This window comes from Acipenser ruthenus, chromosome 46 (genome assembly GCF_902713425.1).
Source record: "Acipenser ruthenus chromosome 46, fAciRut3.2 maternal haplotype, whole genome shotgun sequence".
Lineage (NCBI taxonomy): Eukaryota > Metazoa > Chordata > Actinopteri > Acipenseriformes > Acipenseridae > Acipenser > Acipenser ruthenus.
Window position 1 is genome coordinate 2,183,484 of NC_081234.1, and position 20,905 is coordinate 2,204,388.

Sequence of the window (20,905 nt, forward strand, 5' to 3'; positions counted from 1 at the left end):
ATAGCTTCGGTTGCATATATACGCTTTGTTATGTAGGCAATATAAACCCATTCATTTTTAATTTTTTTATACTTATTTACATCGTTTCAGTTGCACAGTTTTGTATGTATATGATGTACCTGTATATACACAAATTTATTTTCAAATATTTTATTTTTTTCAGTTTTTTGAGGTTACGCGTTAATATGTCTGTATATAAACACATTTCTGTTCAAATGTATTTATTTATCAATTTATTGCATTTATATAGCGCTTTTTATACAAAGCATTGTACAGTACATAGCAGAAAAAAAAGAACACACCACAATACATTTGTATAGCATGTCACACATACAACTGCCACAGTCACACCATTTCAATAACAGTATACACATAATAATACAAAAGCAGCAATTTTAAAGTTACATTAAAACCCATGAAGACAAGAAAGCCATTTTATAAAAGTGCGTTTTTAATCTTGATTTGAAAACTAAACGACCCTGACAGACGAAGGCAGATCATTCCATAATTTAGGAGCTCTACAAGTAAAATCCCTACCTCCTCCCGTGTTGCTTGTGTTGACCTGGTAATAACCGGCAGCCCTGTGTCCTGTGATCTCAGAGTGCGGTTTGAAAGATACGAAAGGCAAGTAACTCCTGCAAATAACTAGGTGCAGATCCATTCAGGGCCTTGTAAGTGAACAGCAAAATCTTAAAAAAAATTCTATATGGCATAGGGAGCCAGTGTAAAGAGGCCAAAACAGGGGTAATATGTTCACTTTTCCTAGTTTTAGACAGAATTTTAGTGGCAGTATTCTGAACAAGCTGCAAGCAGGATACCACATGTTTTGGGACACCAGAAAAAAGTGCATTACAACAACAATTCTAGATGAAAAAATGCCATGCATTAGTCTCTCGGCATCAGATACAGAAATAATTGGTCTAAGTTTGGCTATATTTCTCAAATGGTAAAAAGATAATTTAGTAACTTCCCTAATATGAGTCTCAAGTGATAGATGAGGATCAAAGATGACCCCCAAACTCTTCATTTCTAGTTAAGGTTTTGATGAGAGACTGCAAGGGGTCGAGCTCATGTAATCCCACATTTCCTACAATGTTTCGGTTGTGTAGATGCTTCATATAATGTTCCTGAATAAAACTACGAATGTATTCAATTGTTTGTCCTTTCGTTATAATATTTACACCGGTCATGGTTGTTCTAGGCATGCCTATAAACGCGATTGATCTAGTGTTACAGCAGAAACTGCAGAGTTCAGTTCATGTTACTGTTCGAGTTCATTGCTTTCCTTCTTTACCTGCTCTATTATCTACTGCAGCTGCAGATTTTCTAACTAACCCGATTTAATAATGTACATTTTCTTTCATTTTATCAGCTTGTGTTAACTTGTCATTTTTTAATATCCTGGTTAAAATAATTTTCTGTTCACTGGCCTAGGATATGTCTGCTTGTGAGTCACTTGCAAAATGGCTGTACCTCTAGATCACCTTGCAGACGGATAAGAAGCCCACCATTCTAAAGAGCTTCATCTGTTCCTGTGCTGCTGGCAATGCTTTCTGTAACCATCGGGCTGCTCTGCTTCTTCAAACCGCACACTAAGATGAAGAGTGTACCACCTGCTGTAGGTTGTACGGGTTCTCATCAAATGTGGCACAGACCCAGAACACAGGTAAATTACTGCATATAACATTCCATGAGTCTGTAACTATAATCCACAAGCCTAACAGACAAGGATTACAAATCACACTGTGCACATGCATGAAAGCCTAAAGAAACATTATTAAAGAGATAAAAAGTACTTTTCTTTTCTACGGAATCCATCCAGTCTGTTGACAAACTGGTTGTGAGAAAGCAAAGACATCTGGCACAAGTAGTGTAAAATCAACACTGAACAGGTTAGACAAGATTTCTATTAGTATTAAACATGTTGTTCAAGGCTTCTCAATTTCTAAAACTTCCCACAACTAGCTATTGCTTATTTCATTCACCTGAGTCATGTTTTTGCTTCTCTGACCCAAGTTTTCTATGTTTCAGGACCCCTTCCAGATCATCATGTGTTATCTGAGGAATCTATCCTCAGCAGTGTCAGACTACAACCCTAGATTTCAAAAATTCTTCATGGATTGGCTGGAAGTATTATGGTGTAATCCAAATTTAGTCCAGTTCCTCATGGTTCTGTACTAGTACTGCTGACAATACCAGGCATCCAGATGCACCATTGTTTCCACACCTCCCATTAATTGGATATAGTTTCAACAATTATTTAAATTTTGTCCCAAATTGCCAGCAGTTCTATCATTTTGAATGTATAAAGTTAACTCACGAATTACCATTAATAATTGAGAAGACTACTCGATACATGTTCAGGGAGAATCCTCTAGCCAATCTGCAGCTAGGATTATTAAGGGAACTCGACAGACAGGTACAATGAAAAGGGGGCTTGAACTTGAGCCAGAAGTGTTACAGGAGTATGCAGACATGTGCAATGTGAATGTCCTTCCTTGTGGTTTGATAGCGCACTCAGATGCTGCACATCATGGGGCCAGCCCTGACGGTAAAGTGTACGATCCTACTGTATACCCTCCCTTTGTCTGAGAGTGTTTTGAACACAACATACATCAAGATTGTCGATGGTCAGGCAACAAGTACTACTTGCAAGTTCAAAGACAGCTGGCTGTTACTGGCCTTGCATGGTGTGACAGTGGCGGTGTTTACATGCAAATTTTAATCGTGCTACTATAGTGCATTCATGACGTGTCACGTGCAAATGACGCATGATTGTGCTCGTTCCAAAAGTGCACGGCAAAAAAAGTGTGTGACTTAAGTGTCATTACGCTTTGGTAAAGCACGGTAAAGTGCACGCTAATTAGCCTAATTAGTCCCATAGCAACAAACTCCAGTCGTGCAAAATACTTAACGATAGACTTTCATGAAATAACACGATACCTCCTCCACTTCCCCTAAGTAAAAGAACTCTCTTCTCTGTGAACGATCTTTCCACCCTGTCCTCCTCTATAGCATAAGATTTTCCTTATCCCAGTCTTACTAATACAGATCAGTTAAATATCCATCCATCCATTATTATCAATCCGCTTCTCCTGGTGAGGAGCGGCTAAATTATATATAAATTGTATATAGAGATGTTGATTTATACCAATACAATGATGTCAGCAGTTTATAACATTATGTATTAATTTCAGTGTATTATGAACGATGCATGAGAACTACTAGATCATTATGACCACAATAATAATAATACTACGAATAATGAGAACTACTAGATCATTATGACCAGCATTATTATCATAATAATAATACTACGAATAATGTAGCTCTTTTCCCGCAGGATGTTTCAAGCTTCCACCCCTTCTGACAGCACGCAACACCACGTCCGCTGGACGGATGAGGAAACTCGTTCCCTACTCCAAATTCTTGCGGACCTGGGGGTTATGGATGAACTGGATTGACCTCGCCAAAGAAATGCCACCTTTCACCAGTATTACCGGTGCTCTGGCTGAACTTGGTATAAATAGAACGCTCCTGCAGGTAAGAGATAAATTCAAGAAACTGAAATATCTGTACCTGCAGGATAGAAAACGCCTGCAGTCCTGCATTCAAAGCTCGAGGTCCCAATTTCGGTCCTGTGAAATACCAGCCGCATCAATACAATATGGTAATTGCGCCAGCCATCATTTATTTTTCTAAACTAAAATATGCTACCGCGGTAAAGTTAGCTTGACGTTTGATATTCGTTTGATATTCGACTCAGGCTAACCCGACATGAATGAAAATGGCTGTATCTCGCCAACCACAGAAGCTAGAGTGCTCAAACCAACTTTAATTTAAAGGAGACCAATTGTTTCACAGCTTCTGTTTTACATGTGAATCCTAATAATAATTTGTGACAAACCAAATGGTTGGGGATATCAAGCGATTTTACGTATGTCAGGCTAAGTGTGTGCGCATATGCGATATGTTTTGTTTTTCACATATTATTCTTAGGATTCACATGTAAAACAAAAGCTGTGAAGCCATTCACAACTGGTCTTCTTTAAATTAAAGTTAGTTTGAACGCTGTAGCTGCTGTAGCTGCTGATCCAGGAGCATCGTCTGATGCGCCTGGAGTTCAGAAGGATGTACTGTCTGATTGCAGGCACCGCTGCCAGGCAGGATCGGCAATACAGCCACCTTTTGGAAAGGCTGGACCACGCTGATCAACAGCACCAAGAAGTGGTTGCGTTGCACGCCGAATTTCGGCACACAATAAGAAGAGAACTGCAGGTGCCTACCCCAGCTCCCGCTGAGGTGGGCACCCGTTCTGCTGTGCGCAGTCTCTGCCTAGCGTGTAAAGCCTCATGTAAACCCCTGTGCATTATTTGAACGACATCCTTTATCGCGCAGCATCTCTTTTCAGCGCGTTTGGTGATATTTAAATAAACCCTCACGTTATTTTATTATTAATGAGGTCGTTTGCATTTGGACGACTAAATTTTCTCTCTAAAATAAACTCTCATGTAAACGTGGAAGCAGAACTGTCATGACCAAAAAAGCGCGAGAGATCTGTTGTCACGCTTTTCAGTTTTTGCTTGTAAACTGCCCCTTTGTCACGGACACCAGAAGTGACCTGACTGTAGACCGTGTTGTTAGAGATGATGCCCAGAGTCATGTAATGAAGGATAAGCTTGATGTATCTTACTACAACACATACTTAGATGCCTACCTTAAAACAGCTCAGTCTGGTTTAAAAGCCACACTGATAGTTATAATGTAGTGTAATCATGTGTAATGTAAAAGTAATTTCATCTAATTGTTTGCATTTCCCATTTATAAAATAAGCCATGATAAAGTAATGGGATTTTTAAAAAAATTATAATATTAGTAATAAAAAAAACTTTTAAAATGTCATGCTTTGTAAAGGGTGTATTGATCAATTAAGCATTACATGTACGTGTTGATTTTTTTATTTTTTATTTATCAGACATTTGACCTCCGAATAAAATGTAGCAGAAACTCATTGTAATTAATATAACCCTACACTGAGATAGTAACAAGAATAGGATTGGGGAGTGTAAACAGGGAAATGCCTATACATGACTGATAAACATGCTGATGGAATACACAGTGTATTGTTATACAATATAGGCAAATCAGCTTTGACAATTAGAAATGTATGAGACTAGAATAACAATAAAAGTTACTTTGTTTTATTTATACAAAAAAAAATCTATGTTCTTCAACACTGTTGTTTCATGTGGGCTTGTCCCCTTTCAAATCTAGTGGTCCTCAGTAGTTTACCATTAAACAACAGTTTGCCCAAATCTGGTTGATGCTGCCTGCTAGAGACAGTGGAACTGCAGAATCCCAGCTGTGGTGCTCTCACTCTCCTTATGGCTCTCTCAACCACGATCTTTAGACGAGCAATGAGTTGGGTTAGTTCAGTTTCTTCCGTGCTGAACTGAACTTTATTGGTCTAAATGATGGAATTATTAATTTTGCTCCGACATCAGCCAGCATCTTCTCAATGAGAAAGCCTTTATCTGTCATGCATTCATCTCCAGGTTCCAAAAGACCCATAATACCAGAAAGCCTTGTTATTTCTTTGTCAGACATGGATCCATTGAAGAGTTTTGAGATGAATGGGATTGCTCCGCATGGGACAATGGCATTCAGTCAATTGAAAGTAGAGAAAGCCTCTGACTGTAATGCAAGTGATGATGGGTTCTCACATCTGACCTCTGTGCAGTGCAGAATGACTCTCAGATTTGGACACTATTGTCTAAACGTCTCCGGCATCGTTCTCTTCACTTGTTCTTTTGACATCCACATAGGCACTGAACCTAAGTCTAAGTGCAGGTAGTTAGCCCAGGTGATGATTATACGGCTGACAGTTGAATCACTAACTTTAAAAATGTCAGCAAAAACCTTCTCATAAGAACATAAGAAAGTTTACAAACGAGAGGAGGCCATTCAGCTTATTGTTCCCAGAATCTCATCATGCAGCTTCTTGAAGGATCCCAGGGTGTCAGCTTCAACAACATTATTGGGGAGTTGGTTCCAGACTCCAAGAATTCTCCTTCAAACCAACAGCAACACGACAACTATATAATAAAAACTCATCAATGAGATGAAGTGTCCGCTGAGGGCTGGGTGTTGCATCCTCTTCAACTGCTACCAATCCCATGTTCTGTGCCCTTGACCAGTAGACCAGTTTTGTAGCAGCTAGTTCAACTGAGTCCCAAAAAATGTAAAAACCTGTTCAGATGAGAAGCGTGTGTAGTAGCGGAAATCTAATGCACAAAAACGATTAATTTGTGGCTGAACTAAAGATAATTTGTAAAGTTGGGCTGCCAACTCCTTTATCCTCTCCAGTGTAGGGTTCAGTGCACCTGTGATTTAAAGAAAGAAAAACATGCTTTTTAAAGTCAAATACGAGACATACACCTCACTTTAAAGTTAATAATATATGCTATATTTATCACATTCTATGCAGCATACTAGGTGTAATTAGTTACTCTTCTGACAGTGAAAATAAATAAAGATAGATAAACAAATTCTGTAACACGCATATACACAGCCATTCTATATGTAGAATAACAAAGTGTTAGTGTACTAAATGTTATTTAATCGAATGTAATATAGTCAAAATACAGTACAACACAGAATTTGTTCATACCAGGAGGTGGCCTGCTCATGTAGTCATGCTCCATCATGCATGCAATGGGATCTGTGTTGTCGGTTTCTTGTGGGTCTGTTGTTTCAGCAATGGGGGTGCAACGAACATGGCTGACACCAAGTCAAACTCTTGCCCTGTCAAAGAGTGATTCCTCACTTGGCAATCATTTTTGCCAAACCACTAAAACCGGCAGGGCACGGTCCCTCTCTTGAGACGTGTTCGCCCGGTTGCCGAAGTAAACACATCAGAGGGGTTGAAGTGCTGAGTGCAGACATGTGCTTCCTCGTCTTATTTGAAAATTCACGCCTTCAGACGGTGGAAGTAAAGATACCCTGCAACTCAAACTTCCGGTTTCATGAACCCGGAAACATGAAATGGGTAAATTGCCCAGTTATTTATTATCCAACAATTTCAAAAGAGTTGACAATATGTTTAAACGCTGCAATACGGACAACACAGGACACAGCAAAGGTAACAAAATGCATTTTTTGTAAACTTTTGTGGTGTTCTGGAACACTTTAATGTAATATTAATGAAGTGATAGTGCTGTCGATGAAGGCTGTACCGTGTGGTAGTTGACTGTGACTGGAGTTATGCGTCCCGAGCCGAAGGTGACACTGCACTCTGATTGGCTACCATATTATTGTTTATAAAACAATGAATAATCCACTCCTGAAATAAAAAAAATGTTCTAGAAAGTTATAGAAATGCGTTCAAGTCCATCTGTGCCCTTGCCCTGTAATAACCTCTACTGCTACTGTTCATCTAACTTGTTTTGTACTGCTTATCTATCCTGTTTTTGTTCATCTAATTTGTTTTTGTACCGCATATCTAACTTGTTTTTGTACTGCTTGTTTCTGTACTGCTAACTTATCTCTTGTTTTTCTCAGAATGTTATGGGAAAAGGAATAGCTTACAGAAATGATTCACAGGGCGAGCCTCGAGAAAGTGATCTGGCCAATTACTCTCTCGCACGCAGAAGCCTAACTTGGTGAGCTATAAAGGACGGGTTCCCCCCCTGCTCTGGTGAGAGTCAGCCGTGGGGATTTGCGCAGTCCTGCTCGGTATTTTTGGAGACAGCTGCTTTCTCTTACCAGGGTCGAGGGGCTCTCCCGATCTGCTTGCAAGGGTAAGAATTAGTTCAGTTGCGTCTCATGGGTTGTATTGATCTGTGATTAATATAACCTTTGTTTGAGGAGAGTCAGCCGTGAGGATTTGCGCAGTCCTGCTCGGTATTTTTGGAGACAGCTGCTTTCTCTTACCAGGGTCGAGGGGCTCTCCCGATCTGCTTGCAAGGGTAAGAATTAGTTCAGTTGCGTCTCATGGGTTGTATTGATCTGTGATTAATATAACCTTTGTTGAGGAGAGTCAGCCGTGGGGATTTGCGCAGTCCTGCTCGGTATTTTTGGAGACAGCTGCTTTCTCTTACTAGGGTCGAGGGGCTCTCCCGATCTGCTTGCAAGGGTAAGAATTAGTTCAGTTGCGTCTCATGGGTTGTATTGATCTGTGATTAATATAACCTTTGTTGAGGAGAGTCGGCCGTGAGGATTTGCGCAGTCCTGCTCGGTAGTTTTGGAGACAGCTGCTTTCTCTTACCAGGGTCGAGGGGCTCTCCCGATCTGCTTGGAAGGGTAAGGATTAGTTCAGTTGCGTCTCTATGAGTATATTATATCTCTGATTAATATATTCTTGTATGTGTGTTTGTCTATTATTGTATCAAGGGTGTGAAATAAAGCGGACCTTATTTGGAATTACTCTGTGTAGTAATTGTCTAATTTACCTCCACATCAACTTCCTTCTAATTTTAAAGTAATTAAAATTTCACACAACAACTCCCTACACCCTAACATTAAGATCAGTATCCTATACTGCAGTCATTACACATCTAAAGTAGTTCATGTTTGGCAGAGAATAAGCGTTTTTGTTGCTTTAAAAAAAAGTGAGTGGAGGTGCTGACTTCCTCAGTTGTCCTGACAGGAACATTTCGTGGTACCTTTGTAAGCACTGCATGTATTAATGCCTGCTATAGCTAGAAGCTGATTTGTGACACTGAATTGTTTTCTAATACAAATGGACAAAGCAGTTTAAAGTTTGCATAATGTTTTCATGTTTGATCTTGTGTGTATTTTATTTTGGTTGTAGAATTAAATGCAACATTTTTTGATATATTGATGTAAGTATTAGGTTTTGTAATAAATTTGAAGTAATACATTTTGCAATTGCATGTTAATGTTTGAAAATGTGTTAACTGTAAACGATAAATGATAAACTGTGCTTTAGAAATTGAGCAAAACATCCCCTGTTAAAAAATGTTAATATATATTTTTGTGTGGGTACCTTTAAAGAAGTATGCAGCATTGCAATACCGAGTCCAGACGTGAATGAAGGCATCGATGCTCTCCACAGGAATCCCCTGCCAGCCTGAGCGCACCTCCCGCGGGTCCCTGGAGCGCGAGCGGTTATTACGATTCTCATACAGCCAGTACCAGCCCTTCCTGAAGAAATAGGTGTTGAAGCGGATCACTGGCTCCCCCTGCTGATTGGTCTTCCTCCACACCCAGTCAAAAACAGTGTCAAAGGGCCCCTCACACACCCCTGTGGAAATGAGAGAAGAGAGTATTGTGAAGCAGAGACTTTTATCCTCTGTTTGGTCTGAAAGGGAAATGTAACGTTTGTTACACTGGATAAGTCAACAATATCAGAATACTGATAATACTGACTTTTTGATAATCAAACTTCTGTGTATTAGGAAAGAGTCTGATGACTGATCAGTGAAAGAGATTCCCTCCCCACACGTTGAGACGATATGAAACGTGTTGTCAGTCAGAATACAAGATTCTACTGCTGCTGGACCCACGCCCTCTGCCACCACTGGTACTGATATGATATTTTCACATATCCAATGGACCGCTGGAACCAATTAAATTTGATATAACTTTTGTTTTGATATTTTTATTTACATATCATGGGTCATAAATCTACTAAAGAATGAAACCAAACAAATGATTTATCAGATCTTCAATGTGGATTAGTAGATGATAAAAACACACCATGAAAACGTTTGAATTGTATCCAAATGAAATGCACTTACTACACCACTGATGCATGCTTTCTGTTCCTACACGATTCCTAGCATGTCAAGCCGGAGTGTGTATAATAAGTATCAGCGCACAATATCGGCCTGAAATTTAGAAGGGGCATTTTAATAAAGAAAATAGAGCTTGCAATGAATTTTCACTGTAAGTTTTTTTGTCACCTAATTATACGTCTTTATTTTCAGCATGGGCAGGTTCATTCTCCTACTCGCAAAGCAACGAGTTAGCGCACATGTCGTCACAACAATGGGAAAAAAGAAAGGAAAAGTACTTCTTAGCTACCCAAGTTGAGCTTTTGCTCGATGATATTTTAGCACATAAAACTGTTCTTTTTGGCAAAAGGTCCGGAGCCACTGCTAAATTTAAATGCAATCTCTTCCATAAAAAGGTGAAATAAAGAAGTACCCCTAGTCTCTGTAAGTCGCTTTGGATACAAGCATCTGCTAAAGACCAAATAATAATACTAATATTAATAATAATTAGTGCTGGGACAAATATTCAAAAAAATATTTTTGGATACAAAAATCTGATGTTCGTAGTTCGCTAGAAATTACAAAAATACCTTACAACTATTTACCGACACCAGAAGATGCGCGACATTTTCAAAAATGGCAAATGAAAAAGAGCTGATATGTGAGATTAATATATTTTAAAAAAGCACAGGCTCAACACAACAGATTTTGAACCTCTATTTAAAAGTTTTAGACAGCAAAAAGTAAACAAACCGGATTATGAGCGCCCACGCATAGTGATCAATATAGAAAGCCATCTGGGTCAAAAATGCATTGTGCTCCTTTAGAGTGAGTCAGAATCTCATGGGACAGGAAAAAGGCAAGCATCATTCTGATGCCTCGCTTAAACAGTGCCCAACTTGCTGGAAATGTTGTGTAGTGATTTTTATATATTTTATATTTTTTGTTTCGACTTTCTGTTATGTGCAATGTAATAAACGAGAACCAAAACAGTGAGTTATTTTCCCCTTGATTTTACAACGCCATTTCCACGTTTGTTTTATTTGTAGTGTTTAAATTTAAAATGTGTTATGAAAATGTGTCTATGGCCACTGTTTACTGCGAAGAAACGGCAAAGGCAAGGAATAAAAAAAAAAAGTAAAAAATAAATAAAATGCGGTGTCAACTTCATGTACTATTTATTTCAGGAATAAACAGAACAACGTTTAACTTGAACTGTTATTTGGCATCCTTTGTTTTGTAGTTAATTCACTGGGTAAAGTAAGGCCTTGTCACAAAGACGGCCGGAGTGGGTGGTGTCAGACCAGAGCCAGGAAGTAACACACAGAGCTCAGCATTTAATAATTAAACAGAACAGAAAATAAAAGGTTTGAACAGACAAAAACACTGGACACGGCACTATACGCCAAAATAAAAGGACAAACAAAACGAACTAAACAGTGCACAGACAGACGAACAAAACACGGTGAGCAGATTTAACTATTCTTTACTTTTCACAAATACTTCCGTCTCCAATCCCGTTCTCCACTCACCGAACACCCAACCCTGAGTGAATGAAAATGTGTCTATATATACTGTTGTGCTGGGATTCAATTACTAATTAATTATTCACTTGAATCCCAGCACATGAATGAATTACGTGCAACCCCGTCTCACATATTACATTTAACCAGCACGTGAAGTGATTTGTGCCCTCCTCGTGCCTAAATACAAATCTACATTTTTAAATACACGTGAAACACAGACCCGTTTATATCCCGTGTACCAATAACTATACACCAACATTAACACACGCACGCAACATACAACACATAACACACAAATGCACACAGGGGCGGGGCGCATTGCCACAGGCCTACACAAAGTATTCTTTACTCCTGGGTTACTGTAGCAAAGTGGTTAACAGTGTACAGGTGCAGGAATGCAGCGTGATAAATGAACAGACAGACAATGATAATCGAGGTGCAATGATATTTTATCTGTAAATCCAATAGTCTGATGACACAAAACACAGTAAATAATAATAACAAGCAATACAATGGCATGTGTTGCTTCGTTGTAATCCACGGGTTTGTCCAGAAATAATAACACCCACACGTAACAAAAACACAATCAGCAGTCCACAGTGCGTGCTCTAGTGCTCCTGGTGCAAATACAGTTAATCATGAACAATGGTCCAGTGTTGTCCGGGTTTAGTGCTGGCCTTTGGCGACAGCTCCGGATCGTGTTCAGCCATCTAATAATAACAAACAGTAATTCTTTAGACATGATAAAACAAAACACTCATGATTACAATACACACTCTCCTTCTGGTTCAACTCTAACTATACAAAGGAACAGATAACTTCGTTACGCCCCTTTTGTACCGTCATGATCCCTTGATTAACTAGTGCAACCACTCCTCCAATTCGCTGCTGCCACGTTGTTTCCCTTCCAGGTTGATGATTTAGTGTATCGTAGCTCCGCCCCCTTTCTAGATGACCAACTTCTTTCTAACCCTGAGAATTAATTGTCTGGCCATCCAGTCCAGGGAACTCTGTTCCCTTTACACAGTGCCCCCTGCCCCGGCTGCGATGCTGTCTCTGCCTGCATTCTGAGCAACATAATGGCTTTTATTACTTTTTGAAAACAAACAAATATTTGAACAAATATTTTAATTATGAGCCAATATCCAAACATGAAAATCCTGTGTTTGTCCCAGCACTAATATAGAAAAATGCCTATATTATTTTAATATCACAATGTATTCTCTGATATTCTTTACATGCAATATCTGAATGTTTATGTTTGTTTGTGAAAAATCATAATAAAAATGTTAAACATTAATATGCGTTTGTTACATATGTTTTCAAACGGTCATGTTTATTATGCATTTAATATATTGTAAAATTAGTCAGCCTCCACTTATAAGCACCTGTGTGACAGGGTGGCTGGGCAGTGATGTCAGGTCAGAAGCAGGAAGGAAACTGACACCAGTAGTACTGCAGTTCAAAATAAATGACACGGCGTGCCGTTCTATTTTTAAATAACAAAAATAAATAAAAAGTTTAAACACAAAACACTTGCTCACAGAGCAAAAATAAAAAGGTTTAAATAAAACAAATCTCGAGCACAAAATAATAAATACAGGTCAGGCTGGGCAGTCGCTGTCACTGTTCCTGTATACTTTAAAGTTTAGTTTTCTCTCTCCTCGCGCTCTCCGCTCTCGCTCCTAACATCCACCCTGAGCTGAGAGCTGCAGGCTATTTATACCGTGGCCGAGGGGTTTAACTAGCTAGCAATTATTCTATTACCCCTCGGCCACAATCTGCACAAGTTTTTTTAAATTACTGTGGATGGGGCTACCCACCCACGCTACTAAACAATACAAACAATGCGACTACGCCGTCATTTAAATACATTTTAAAATAAATAAAATAACAAAACACCCGGTGCTTTGCCATCATATAAATGTAAATACAATAATAAATCAGAAAACAAAACAAATACAACAGGGAAACCCCGTTCTAAAAATAAATAAACAAATACGTACAGGGCTCCTCGCCCTGTTCCACCCTGTTCGAATTTTCTGAACAAGGCACTGTTCTCCATGATAAATGAGTTGTGGCACGAGCCAGGGTACTTAGCAACTACATCCGTGTGTGGCAAAGTGGTAAGTGGTGTATAGGTGTAGAGCAGGTGCAGTGCAGCAATCCAACAATGAAAAGACAACAAAGCACGGGTGAAATGAGTTCTGTTTATGACCAAACAGAAAACAATTATGAGGACTGGCAATACACAGCAATACACAGCAATGTGTACTGCACAGGGAATGATGAAGGGTTGCAGTCCCGTAAACAATAACAATAGTCCAAACAAACACCAAACACCAAACACAAACACGGTCACCTCTCCCAGTGAGTGCTGCAGTGCTGGTGTTGAAAGTACAATTTCTATTTGTGAACAATTAGTACTGTGTTGTCTGGGTTTAGTGCTGGCCATGGGCGACAGCTCCGGATCGTGTTAGCCATCTAGTCTAACAAAAAAGACAAACAGTATGTTTTTCGACAGACAAACAAACAAAACACTCACGGTTAGTATCTCAATACTGGTCCTTTCAGTCATAGCGTAACCATCACAAGGACCAGATCACATCACTATATCCCCTTTATATACCGTCAACCATGACCCCTTGGTTAAGGAGTACAACCGCTCCTCCAGTCCGGGGATGCCACACCATTAACCTTCCGGGTCAATGATTTAGTGAACCGTAGCTCTGCCCCCTTTCTAGATGGTGGACTTCCGCTGAACCCTGGGAATGAATTGTCGGGTCATCTAGTCCAGGGTACTCTTTTCCCTTTACACAACGCCCTCGCAGATCGGAAAGGAGATCTAACACCAAGAATCATTCGATCTCTGTCACACCGTGATAATACATTGAGCATCACATAAAACTTGCACAGTTAAAGAATGATGATGTTTTCATTCCTTGAATCTGGGGATATTTCAACATGTGTGCAATCTATTACACCGAGCACGTTTGGGAAGCCAGACAACTGATAACATTTGTGTTTTGTTCTGTTTTGTTCCACATCACCAATTGAAACTAGTACATATTCCCTGCCCTACAGAAAAACGCATCTGTGACATCAGTCAGTATCTTTGTCATAGAAGTCTGACAGATGCCTGATCTGCCCCCAGCTGCTGTCTGGATGGCACCCATTGCATGAAAATGATGGGCTGGTGTAACCTTTACAGTACAGGCATGGCGTGACAGGTAAGACGTTATTTACAAAATAGAACTAATTACGGACTTCAATTGCTTAACAAGCTGTAATGCGAGTGCTTTTCATAAAGCTCACACCCTGACATGCCATTGCACAGCTGACTATAGGACTTTTGAAAATACAGTTTGCCACCTACCTGGTGTCACAAAGGTGTTTTGCGACTTGTTTTTCATTTTGACCCTTTGAAAATCAGGTCTGTCTGTGTCAATAGATATCTCTGCACATTTGGTGATTTAGACAGGTAATAATTTGACGCGTACACTAAAGATTATACACTACAAGTGTGCTGTGTTGAGGCTTTAGTAAAAAAAAAACAGTTTGCTATCTTTATTACACTTCCCTAAAAAATTCCCTAAAAAGAAATTCGATTGCAGTGGTGTTAGGTTGTGCAATTCGAAAAGGCCTGGTTTTGTTGGAAAAACAAAGTTTTTCATAACGTATATAATAGTTTTGAATTAATTTTTTTACTAATGCATAATATTGTTACTGCAGTAAATTAATACACATTTTTATTCAACCCATTTCATGATCACAAAGATTAGGCTCCATATAAAATGCTCAATATACAGTCAACCCTGCTTGATATCACTTCCAAGGGACTGGTGACAATAAGCAGTTGGCTTTATCAGGTGTTCACCAACAAGCAGACGAAATAAGCATTTCTGCTTATTCATTTTGACCCTTTGAAAATCAGGCTGTCTGTGTCAATAGATATCTCTGGACATTTGGAAACAAATACATGGAAAACTCAAACTAACAGATTATCGCGAGTAGTGGTTAGGGCTCTGGACTCTTGACCGGTGGGTCGTGGGTTCAATCCCAGGTGGGGGACACTGCTGCTGTACACTTGAGCAAGGTACTTTACCTAGATTGCTCCAGTAAAAACCCAACTGTATAAAATGGGTAACTGTATGTAAAAAATAATGTGATATCTTGTAACAACTGGGTAAGGGCGTCTGCTAAGAAATAAATAATAATCATATTAATATCAGGCAAACTTGAAAATAAATATTTTTGTCAGTAAGTTTTTCATTATTTTTACCCACTATTACCGCTCGGGAATCACGAGTGCAAAATGGCAACTTTGTCCAGGCAGACCCTGCACTGACCTGACTGCGTGACTCACCCTGCACTCCACTTGGCTGTGCCTTTACCAGGTTAGCCGCTCGGGGACCCCAATGTTCTTACAGTAATTAGTACACTGAAGAAGGCACTAGCCTTAGTTTTATATAGTTCACCTTCAGTAAACTGGCAAATTTGCCACTAAAAGCCCCTGAGGTCCTGCCTGGAGCCCCTGCCCTCACCGTACAGCTGCTGAATAGCCCTCCTGTCCTCGGAGTCCAGCTCCACGGTGCTGCCAGTAGGGGAGTAGTAGGGGTGCATCACCGAGCCGGGGCGGAGGAGGTGGGGCAGCCCCAGGACGTGGCCTATCTCATGAACCGCCACCTGCAAAAAAAACACAAGAAACCTTTTAGGGAAAACAAGATGACAAAACATTTAAATACAGTGGCACCAATATTATTCAAAAACTTTGAATATACAGTTTTATAATTCAGGGTGATTATAACCTTCTCCACAGTACAAAGGGCTGCCTTATAATGATGGAGAACTATATATTTTTAATGGTCACTATCAGCACACTCCTGAAGCTAGCCTTATAAAAAGATTATTCAATTAATAACAATTAGTTTAATTAGCACTTTACACCACTTTAGGTAGGGCATGTAAACTGTCAGAATTAGTTCAAGTATTGTATTAACAGTAACTAATTATTTTATAGTCAAGGTATTTAGCTTTGAAGGAAAGTTATTTCACAGAATAGAAGCTAAACACTTTGAATCAGCTTTTAGAAGAGCGTTTAACGATTTTCATTTCTGTGCTGTGGTTCACTTGAAATCTTTCACATGCATTACAGGTGTAACAGAGTCAGTAATGCCCTTTTCACATTTACAGGTGTAATGGGGTTTGCAGGGGTTTGCGTTTGTCTGTGCAGAGTGGGAACGCAGCGTTTGGAGCGTGGAACGACGAGTAAGAGAGAGTGAAACGGACCGGTAAATGAAGCGTCCCGACTAAGTATTGGGATGATATGCCGGTGTTGAATAATGAACCTGAGCGGCTTGACTGTTTTTAGCCTGGCAGTAGCCGACAGGAATTTAGGAAGTGAAACAGAATAGGCTATACTGTGATGCTAGTCTTTCTGTCTCTCTCCAACTCCCCAGTAATGTTGTTGAAGCTGACACCCTGGGATCCTTCAAGAAGCTGCTTGATGAGATTCTGGGATCAATAAGGTTCTAACAACCAAATGAGCAAGATGGGCCTCCACTTGTTTGTAAACTTTCTTATGTTCATTCTTATTCTTTCTCTCTCTCTCTCTCTCTCTCTCTCTCTCTCTCTCTCCCTCTCTCTCTCTCTCTCTCTCTCTCTGTGTGTCTGTGTTCCCTTCCCTGTACGGACATTGTGTGTGTGTATTTAGAATTTTATATTAATGTGCAAAGCTACATGCATCTACTTTCTGCAATACATTTTTTAGAGTACTGTGGTAGGGTGTGGGAAGACACGAGACAGACACAAAGTTCAAATATGAAACGCCAGCACAGGCGCCCAGATTTATTAGGGTGAGCTTGGTTGGCAGGTGTTTTGTTATAGTTCGGGGCACTCTACCAACAATGGTATTGTGCCCCATCTTCATACAACACACACAGATGTGTAATCCAAAGTAACAATAAGTGAAAAGGCGAAAGGAAAAAAAAGGAAAACAAAATACTTTAAGGAAAAACTACAAAATAAAGTGTGCAGGTTTTTACCGTGGCTCGTTGCTCCCTCTAGTGGGAGCCCCGAGGAACAGGCACTGTTCTGTACCCTCTCATACACTGTGGGACGGCTCAGTCCCGCTAAACTTGCTAACTAAAAATAGTAGAACCGTAAATAACCTGTGTGGCTTGCTTGCACCCAGGGTCTGTAAGCCTCGCGCTGAATTGCCACTCCGTCTCTCTGAGTCGCTGCTCCAGAGACCCTGCTTTTCAAGATTCTGCCGTGAAGTCATGCTCCACTATGTTTCCTGTATGAGCCAGAGAGGATACAAAACAGCGCCTTTTTATTAATTAATTCACCCCGTGTAGTCCCACCCCCCAGCCAATGACAGAACATCAGCCGATTTCCTCACAGCTGAGTCCTGTCAACAAAACATTGCCTGACAGCGTGGGAATACACGGAGAATACGAACCCCCTACAGGCTCCCACATGCACCTGACGGCCAGTCCAGATCCCTCCCCTCTCACATATCCTCCCCCTCAGAATGGCACCACCGGTCCATTCGAAAATCCTACACCTCTATGCCTTCCCAAGAGAAAAAATCTGTGTTTTGGTGCAGTTTTCCTGCTCGGTGGACAACCCTGAAGGCATAGGGCTGCAGCGCCAGGTACCATCATGTGATACGGGCGTTGTTATCTTTCATTCGGTGGAGCCATGCCAAGGGGGCATGAACTGTGATGAGGGTGAAGTGTCGGCACAGGAGGTAGTACCGGAGTGACTCGACTGCCCATTTTACTGCGAGACACTCCTTCTCGATGGTACTATAGTTTTTCTCACGGGGAAGGGGCTTCCTGCTGATATACAGGACCGGGTGCTTGCTTCCCCGCACCTCCTGGGACAACACTGCCCCGAAACCTGTCTCAGATGCATCCGTCTGTAGGGTAAACCTCCGACTAAAGTCCGGACTGCACAGCACTGGCTTGCTACACAGCCTCCTCTTCAAGGCGAGAAAGGCCCCCTGACACGACCGTCCACTGGACCGTATTTGGGGCAGCCTTCCGGGTTAGGTCTGTCAAGGGAGCGGTGAGAGTAGCAAAGTTCGGGATGAACTTACGATAATATCCCGCCATTCCCAAGAAAGAGCACACCTGGGTTTTTGTGGTAGGAGTCGGCCAGTCAGCCAAGGCTTTCACCTTTGCAACAAGCGGTCAGATCTGGCCGCCTCCTACCCGATACCCCAAATACTCTGACTCAATCTTCCCAATTGCAGACTTCTTTGGGTTAGCAGTGAGCCCAGACTCCCGCAAGGATTGCAGCACTGCCGCTACCTTACACAGATGACTCGGCCAGTCCTCACTGTGGATAACAACATCATCTATGTAAGCAGCGGCGTACTGCTGATGGGGCCGCAAAATGCGATCCATCATCCGCTGGAAAGTGGCCGGCGCTCCATGCAACCCAAAGGGCATGGTAGTAAACTGGTATAACCCGAAGGGAGTCGAAAATGCTGTTTTCTCCCGTGATTCTGGGGTCAGGGGTATCTGCCAGTACCCCTTCATTAAATCCAGTGTAAAGTGAGCCGTGCCTAGATGCTCCAGCAATTCATCTACCCGGGGCATGGGCTAAGCCTAAAATCAATGCAAAATCATGTCGACCCGTCTGGCTTATCTACTAAAACGTTCGGACTATTCCAGTCACTTTGGGACTCTTCTATTACCCCCAGCTTGAGCATTTCCTCAATCTCCACTTTCACTACCTGTCTTTTACGTTCAGGTATGCGGTATAGCCTTTGACAAACTCGTGTCCCCAGCTCAATTTCAATATGATGATGGGCTACTCGAGTCTGCCCCGGGACTGGAGAGAACACGTCAGGAAAAGCAGCCACCAGATTGTGAACCTCACGTTTCTGTCTTGGTGTCAGGTTATTACCAACCTGAACCGACCCCATCCTCGCCAAGACAGAAAGATCAGGTCCCAAATCAGTGAAGTCACCTGTGGGTGTTGCTAACAACGTCTCCCATTGAACCCAAGGCTTCAGGAGGTTCACATGATAAATGTGCTTTTCCCTCCTTCGTCCCGACTGGCAGACCTCGTAATCCACCGTACCAACCCGGTGTGTAACCTCAAAGGGTCCTTGCCACTTTGCCAAGAGTTTAGACTCAGAGCTGGGTAATAATAAAAGCACTTTATCCCCCGGCTGAAATGCACGCAAACGGTCCCCTCTATTGTAATTGGTCTCCTGCCTGTGTTGTGCCTGCTGCAGATTGTCACAAGCCCATTGACCTACAGACTCAAGACACCTGCGCAGATCCAACACATACCGGACCATATTGGTCGAATTGTCCTGCTGTTCCTCCCACATCTCTCTGACGAGATCGAGCACGCCCCGGGGTCTCCTCCTATACAGCAGCTCGAACGGGGAGAACCCTGTGGAAGCCTGCGGTACCTCTCTAATCGCAAAAAGGAGGGGATGAATCAGTTTATCCCAGTTGAGCACATCGCTTTCAATGAACCTACGCATCATGCTTTTTAGAGTTTTGTTAAAATGCTCTACCAAACCATCAGATTGAGGGTGATAAACTGATGTCCTGATAGTCTTAATCCCCAAAAGTTTGCATGATTCACGGACCAGCCGTGACATAAAATTGGTTCCTTGGTCGGTAAGCATTTCTCTGGGAATCCCTACCCGGGAGAAAACTTTAACAAGCTCGTCGGCGACAGATTTAGCGGAGGCAGAGCGAAGTGGTATGGCCTCTGGAAGACGCGTAGTGTAATCCAGAATAACCAACAGGTGCGTGTATCCCGACACACTTCGCTCCGCCGGTCCGACTATATCTACCCCAATACGCTCGAACGAAGCTTCCACAAGTGGCAATGGCACAAGGGGGGCTAGTGGCATGGCTCTGGGGCTGGCACGTTGGCATTCTGGGCACTGCTCACAAAACCGCCTCACGTCGCCATCCAACCCCAGCCAATTGAATCATGCCTCAAGTCTCGCTTTAGTTTTGTCCCTACCCAAGTGACCAGACAGGGGAACAGCATAAGCCAAATGCAATAAATCTTCCCTAAAAGGCTTAGGGACAAGCAACTGGTGACGCACCTCCCCGGTCTGGTGCAATTTATCAACCCGATATAGTAGGTCACGGTAAATTTCAAAGTGTGGGTATGCAGCGACACGACCAGGCTCAACCACTCGAACATTAACCACCTCTTCTTGATCAAATAGCCGACCTAGCGCGTCGTCACATCCTTGCTCGAGTCAAAAGTCACGGGAGCGAGCTAAAAAATCAGCTCCCATGGCTTCCAACTCGGGGTCGGGTCGATCCCGAACGGAGACGGAAGGACCAGGCTCCTGTGCTGGTTCCTGCACCTCCCCCCCAGAATCTTCGCCAACTGCCCCCACCTGAACCTGACTGGACTCCCTCCATTGCCAGCCCTCATTCTTAGCGGCCCGGTGTTCCCTTTTTGTTTTACGGGGTTTAAATCTGTGACAAAACCAAGCCGAGCCGCGGAAGGGAAAGATATCTCCAATTATTTCCTCCTTCTTTACCAATGGGGAAGGCAGGGCAACCGCAGCTGCTACCCAATCATTGAACTGCAGGCAGTCCCGCCCCAAAATGACAGGTTGTGGCAACTGAGGAACCAAGCCTA

General features: G+C 41.8%; 1 protein-coding gene across 1 annotated transcript in view; it reads right to left on the reverse strand.

Moving 5' to 3' along the window:
- LOC131720970 (matrix metalloproteinase-21-like) overlaps positions 1-20,905 on the reverse strand; it is a 48,073-nt gene that overhangs the window by 4,745 nt on the left and 22,423 nt on the right. The window contains exons 4-5 of the mRNA XM_059013570.1: positions 15,808-15,949; positions 9,008-9,265 (exon numbers count right to left, since the gene is read on the reverse strand). Of these exons, the coding sequence (XP_058869553.1) occupies positions 9,008-9,265; positions 15,808-15,949 (400 nt within the window). The remainder of the gene's footprint in view (positions 1-9,007; positions 9,266-15,807; positions 15,950-20,905) is intronic.